The sequence below is a fragment of the Rhincodon typus genome, chromosome 18, assembly GCF_021869965.1.
Source record: "Rhincodon typus isolate 14 chromosome 18, sRhiTyp1.1, whole genome shotgun sequence".
Classification (NCBI taxonomy): domain Eukaryota; kingdom Metazoa; phylum Chordata; class Chondrichthyes; order Orectolobiformes; family Rhincodontidae; genus Rhincodon; species Rhincodon typus.
The window spans coordinates 15,164,879-15,171,531 of record NC_063349.1 but is presented as its reverse complement, the minus strand read 5'-3'; the positions used below and the strand labels follow the sequence as shown (position 1 = coordinate 15,171,531).

Here is a 6,653-nt window from a genome sequence, read left to right as displayed (position 1 = left end):
GAAACCCACATAGACGTGGGGAGAACGTGCAAACTCCACACAGGCAGTTGCCCGAGGGTGGAATCAAACCCAGGTCCCTGGTGCTGTAAGGCAGCAATGCTAACCACTGAGCCTGAGATGCACTTTGAGAAGATGCTTGTACTCTTGAGGGAATCTCAAACTAAGGGACATAGTTATAGAATAACAGGATGCACCTTTAAAACTGAGATGTGAAGGAATTTCTTCTCCCAGAGGCTGGTGAATGTCTGGAATTCTCTACCCCAAACAGCTGTGGAGACTACTGAAAACAAATGCTGGAGATCACAGCAGGTCAGGCAGCATCCATAGAGAGAGAGCAAGCTAACGTTTCGAGTCTAGATGACTCTTCATCAAAGCTGTTAGCTTGCTCTCTCTCTCTCCATGGATACTGCCTGACCTGCTGTGATCTCCAGCATTTGTTGTTTTCAGTGCAGATTCCAGCGTCTGCAGTAATTTGCTCCTAAGTCGTGGAGGCTAGTTCACTGAAAGCATTTAGAGAGGAGGCAGGTAGATTTTTGAAAATATGTTGAGGAAGGTGAGGAAAGAGGAGTTGAAACCTGGGGCAGATCTGCTATGCCGTTGTTGAATGGTGGGGTCAGGCTTGAGGAGCCGAAGTGTATGAGGTTACGATGACAGTGGAAGTATTTGTTGGCGTGCAGGGAGCCTGCAGGCGGCGCCTGGGACACTTGGCTTCACGCCGGAGTGTGGTGTATGTAGCCGCTGGACTGTGAGGATGGCAGGGGAGACAGCAGCGGATTTCCAGCTTTTCACAGAGACTCACCGAGCGGCCCTGGAAACGTCGGGGGTGCCACCACTTTATTGGGAGAGTTTGCACCACAAACTCGCACATGAGGTCGTTCATCACTGAGCAGCGGATTCTGTAGATTTACAGATGGTGGGGAGGGTGTGGATGTCTCACAAACTCTTCCGGTGCAGTGTGCAAAATGCTGAAAAAGCACTCGGCTTAGGGGATCTGCTTTTTAATTACATTTCTAATCATTTAAACCGTTAAAACATTGCTGGGTTTTTTTTCCGGGAGACTTTTAATGCACGGATTGGGAACAGTAGCATTTTATTTGCACTTCCAGTTTGCATTTGCAACTCGCTGTCTTTCGGATGAGGCCACTGTAGTGAGAAACATGGTTCGAGGTGGTTTCCTTTTGCAACAAAAATTAACCTGGAATTTCAGCGGAGGCTAGGTTTCCCCGGTTTGTGGTGGGGACAGGTGAAGGGAACCTTTGACTGAATGGACTTGCATTGATGTCGCGCCTATCACAAAAGGTTTCATCGCTGGTTAAGAACCTTTTGAAACATAGTTATTTGTTGGATAGCTAATGAGATAGATGATTGCTTCATCTGTTGGTGTTGGCAGCTGAGGGGTAAATTTTGGCTGGAATACCGGGCAACTGTTGAACATGCATTTGTATAGCACCTATATTTATATAAGTCGCTTGAAAGGAATGGTGCAGGCTGACTGAGTTTTTTTTTAAAAAATACAAACACAACTTTGGAGTTCTGGGAGGATAGAATTGCAAAACTGAGAAAGTACTTTAACTTGTGTAGGAACTTGGCTAGACCATATTTTGAGTGCTATAAACAGTCTGGTCCCCCCATTACAAAAAGCCACCAGAGAAGTGAAATAACAATTTGACTGAATGATATATGACTCTTGGTTCTTTCAGGACAGAACATTAAGACAGGGAGATAAAACAAAAGGCTGGTGGATAACCTGTTGGAGGCCTTAAAGGTTATGGCAGAGTTTGATGGGTTTGCTGTGGAGAAGGCCAGAACTAAGGCTGCAAATATACTACTGTAGTGGTTCCCAAAGTGGAAATTTTATCTTTACAATGGCGGATTTTCAGGAACGAAAGCATTTTTTGACTTTTGCTATGCTCCCGGCACTCCCCTTCATAGTCCAGGGGTTCCCAAAGTCAAGGGGTGATATAGTGGTTAGCAGTGCTGCCTCACACTGCCGGGGACCTGAGTTTGATTCCACCCTTAGGCAACTGTCTCTGTGGAATTTGCACATTCTCCCCGTGTCTGCCTGAGTTTCCTCCGGGTACTCTGGTTTCCTCCCACTGTCCAAAGATGTGCAGGTTAGCTGGTTTGGCCATGCTAAATTGCCCCGTTTTGTCCATGGATGTGCAGGTTAGCTGGGTTAGCCATGGTTAAAAAACAAACCCATGCGGGATTACAGGTTTGGGTCTGGGTAGGATATTCTTCAGAGGGTCGGTGCAGAGTTAACGGCCTGATTGGTCTCTTTCTGCACTGTAGGGAGTCTGTGGTATGAAGGGGATTCGGGAGAAAGCTCTGACGAGTGACTGAGCTGGAGAAATTGATGTGGGAGTTGGTGGGAATAGAGTTAGAAAGTGGGGTTAATGAGTGAATGGGGGGTGGTGTTGGAAAGAGGGTCTAATGATTGAATGGTGGGGCAACAATTGATATATTTCCCCCAACTTCAAATATGTGCCTCCAACAAACAAGCTTATCCATTCCATTAATGGAAAGTTTAAAAAAGGCATATGTTCGCCTGATGAAGGGTCCTGACCAGAAACGTCAGCTTTCCTGCTCCTCTGATGCTGCCTGACCTGCTGTGTTCCTTTAGCTCCACACTGTGTTATCTCTGAATCCAGCATCTGCCATTGTTACTATCTCACACGTTCGCCTGTAACATGATTACACTGACTTAGAAAAATGTGTGGTTGTTGGAGGGTTAGTTGAAAAGGAAACTGCCTCAAGTAGTAAAGAAAGTAGTAAATCTGAATGTGGTACACAGCCAAAAATAAATTTGGGCATGGTCCTGCGGTAATGAATTTGGAAGGAAATTCAGGATAAAATCCTTCACCCAGAACATGGAACCAGTCACCAGAGGGAATAGTTGAGGTGAATTGTGAACATCCATTTAAATTGAAGTTAGGTAAACACAGGAGGGAGAAGGGAATAGTTGGAGAGATTGGTAAAGTTGGATGGAAAGGAATGGGAAGAGGCTTGTGAAGCAAAAACACCAATATTGAGCTGTTGGTCTATTTCGATGCTGTAGATACTTTGCGTAACTTAATGCAGTACAGAGGCTGAGAGGTGACCAGATAGAAGTATATAAATCAAGTGAGAGGCTTGGATAGGGTGGATAATCGAAGTCTTGTTCCCAGAGTGGAAATGTCAAATAGTAGAGGACATAAATATAACCTGAGGTGGGGGAACGTGTTTAAAGGAGATGTGTGAGGCAAGTTTTTTTTTACACAAAAATTGGTAGGTTCCTGGAGTGTGCTGCCAGGGGAGGTGGTAGAAGCATTTAGATAGACACAGAAACAGGCAGCGTACAGAAGGTTACAGACCACGTGCAGGCAGATTGGATTTATTCAGAGTTACATTATGATTAGCACAGTCATGATGGGCGGAAGGGCCTGGCCCTGAGCTGTACTGTTCTGTGTTCTAAAATGTCACAAGCACCTTGTCAAAATAAAAAGATACTGAACTAATTAAGGAGCAGGGAGGGCAGATGACAGATGCTTAGTGAAGTGTGGTTCTCAGCAGCAACTTAAAGGAGAAGAGGGGGCAAAGATGTGGGGCAATTACGGAGTCTCAAAATTGAGAGTCGAGAATTGGAGGTGTGCAGAAATCTCAGGGTTGAAGAGTTGAAGGATGTTGTTAAGACAGGAAGAGGCGAGATCATGGAGGGATTTGAAAATGAGGATGACAGTTTGAAAATTGAGTGATTGTCTCCATTTGGGTTTTCTTAATATTGTGTTCTGATAAATTGTTTAATTAATGTCTGAAATTGTCAGACATGTTTGATTTGAACTTGGGACCTAATGATTTATTTTGGAGTTATTCCAGTAGTATTTTTTGGCAATTATTTTTTACTTTTCGGTTAAAGATATATTACAGTAAATAAATAATAACACCACAATCTAATGTTGATTCGGCTCTTCACCATTCTCCTTGTTGTCACAATATCCATTGGTGCATTGTTGCCTGCCTCATGGTAGTGGAGAAAAGTTTGTATGTGGGTAATGCAGCATTGATGGTTAAATTTCACATTGAAAGTTGTAGCTTAAAAAGATCTGATGTAAAAAAGCATAGCATTTTTCACAACTGCTTTAAGATTATATTAAGTTGGTAGCTAGAAACAAAAGTGACCATGAAACTTTTAGAATAATATTTTCCTTTGTTTTACATTTGCTGAATGTAATGTAAACGGGGATAGGTGGGGAGATACCCAAGTTTGAGACACTGGCATTCCCACTAAGACAACTGCCATTCAAAGGGTTGTCCATCTTTATTTAAAAGAGTTAGAGGGGTGAAACGATAAACCATTGGTAATTCACTCTTAGCTTTCTAATAGACCAAAGAATCTGATAAGATTGCAGACGTGATTGGATGTATACATTTTTCAGCTTATGCCTCGATATCAAAAAGGTTGTAAAGCAACTAGTAAATTAGGTTAACAAACTAAGTTTTTAAAGTACATTGTTAAAATTACTCCCGTACACCCATAGACCTAGTGCAGAAAGGAGGCCAGGTGGCTGCATTCCAATCATTAGGAGGGTCCAGACCCGAAACGTCAGCTTTCCTGCTCCTCTGATGCTGGCTGGCCTGCTGTGCTCATCCAGCTCTACACCTTGTTATCTCAGATTCCAACATCTGTAGTTCCTACTATCTCTCATTAGGAGGTAGTGTTTTCACAACGCATAGGAAACATAACTGATTAATAATGTTAGCATGGAGGATAAACACTGTCATGGACTTCTACAATTTTTATTTGCTCAAGTTGATGGGTATCCCCTCAATTTAATCACCATGTGGGGTTTAAAACTACTTCATAAGCATGTTGCGTGACTGATTCTGAATTATCAATTAGAGTCGCGAAGTCAAGCGAATTTTGAACTAGCTCACTCTACGCTTATTTAAATAATGGCGGTGGCAGTTAGATTTGAGTCTGATTGTCAGTTATAAAAATCCAGATAAGCTGAGCAATTGATGGCTGAACTGATACTAAATAAATTAATAGAAATATAATTGTATACAATATTATAATGTAAATAACAGATTTATGACATTTATCACTTGGGGAACTGAAGATAAAATTAGGGAAGTTGTGCCTCAATTATACAGGACACTGGTGAGACCACATGTGGAGTACTATGTACAGTTTTTGTCTCCTATATTAAGGAAAGATGTAAATGCATTGGAGGCAGTTCAGAGGAGCTTTATCAGAATAGTGCCTGAATGAGTGAGTTGTCTTATGAGGAAAGGTCAGACAAATAGGCTTGTATCCACAGGAGTTTAGAGGTGACTTGCTTGAAACATATAAAACCTTAATGGTTTTGTTAGGGTAGATAAACAGGATGCTTCCTGTTTTGGGAGTATCTAGAACTAGGAGTCACAATTTAGAAATCAGGAGTTGCCCACTTATGACTGGCATTAGGAGATTGTCTATGTCAGAGGGTCATGTATCTGTGGAACTCATTGAAAAAGTCAGGGAAGCGGAGTACTTGAATATTTTTAAAGTAGAGGTAGGTAGATTCTTGTTAAGCTGGGGGATGAAAAGTAATCAAAGATAGGCAGGAATGTGGATTTGTGGTTACAATTAAATCCGGCATGATCTCACTAAATGGCATAGCAGTCTTGAGGGGCTGAATGGCATAGCCCTGCTCTTGATTCAAATATAAATTGTTAGTGAGGGAATGAAACGTTTTTCAATTAAATTGTGCCATTCCCAGCCATGAGTCACCCCAAAGCCCTTTATAGCCAATTAAATACTTTTGAATTGCAGTTATTGTTGTAATATAGGAAATTTGCAATAACCGACAAACAACAATAAGATATATAACCAGATACTCTACTTCAGTAATGTTAATTTAGGCAAATTAAAATGGAAAATAAAGCCAATCTCCCTGACTTTGCTTATAACAGTAACAGTTCCTTAAAAGTTTTACACCTACGTGCTTTATTCTGCAGTGTTAATATAACATTTTATTTTTAGATATTTGATGCGGGTGAAGTGTTTGGGATTATGCAGTTTGAAAATGAGGAGGGTGATGAAGATGCTGAAGAGGAAGAGATAACACACAACCCTGGCACACCACCTGTTTACAAAGTCATTATCACCAAAGAAGATGGCCTGCAGGCTGCAGATGCTAATAGGTAAGGAACAATTCTCCCACATCTCCCGCACCTCATCCCTCACACCCCGTCCACGCAATAAGAACCAAAAAAGAATCCCCCTCGTCCTCACGTACCACCCCACCAACCTCCGGATCCAACGCATCATCCTCCGACACTTCCGCCATCTGCAATCCGACCCCATCACCAAAGACATCTTTCCCTCCCCACCCTTATCTGCTTTCCGGAGGGACCACTCTCTCCGTGACTCCCTTGTCCGCTCCACACTCCCCTCCAGCTCCACCACACCCGGCACTTTTCCCTGCAACAGCAGGAAGTGCTACACCTGCCCCCATACCTCCTCCCTCATCCCCATCCCAGGCCCCAAGAAGACTTTCCACATCAAGCAGATGTTCACCTGCACATCTGCCAATGTGGTATACTGCATCCGCTGTACCTGGTGTGGCCTCCTCTACATCGGGGAAACCAAGCGGAGGCTCGGGGACCGCTTTGCAGAACACCTACGCTCG

General features: G+C 42.9%; 1 protein-coding gene across 1 annotated transcript; it reads left to right on the top strand.

Annotated features, from left to right (window-relative positions):
- Positions 1-622: 622 nt before the first annotated feature.
- LOC125485374 (tubulin--tyrosine ligase-like protein 12) lies at positions 623-6,169 on the top strand. The gene is made up of 2 exons (XM_048607833.1): positions 623-871; positions 6,005-6,169. The coding sequence occupies exons 1-2, from the start codon at positions 752-754 to the stop codon at positions 6,167-6,169; spliced, it is 285 nt and encodes a 94-aa protein (XP_048463790.1). The 5' UTR covers positions 623-751.
- The last annotated feature ends 484 nt before the right edge of the window (positions 6,170-6,653 follow it).

Excerpts from the sequence above, each read along its gene's own strand:
- LOC125485374 (XM_048607833.1), top strand. The coding sequence starts at position 752 with ATGGCAGGGGAGACAGCAGCGGATTTCCAGCTTTTCACAGAGACTCAC. Across the intron at positions 872-6,004 it reads ACCACAAACTCGCACATGAG|ATATTTGATGCGGGTGAAGT; the intron begins GTCGTTCATCAC and ends TTTTATTTTTAG.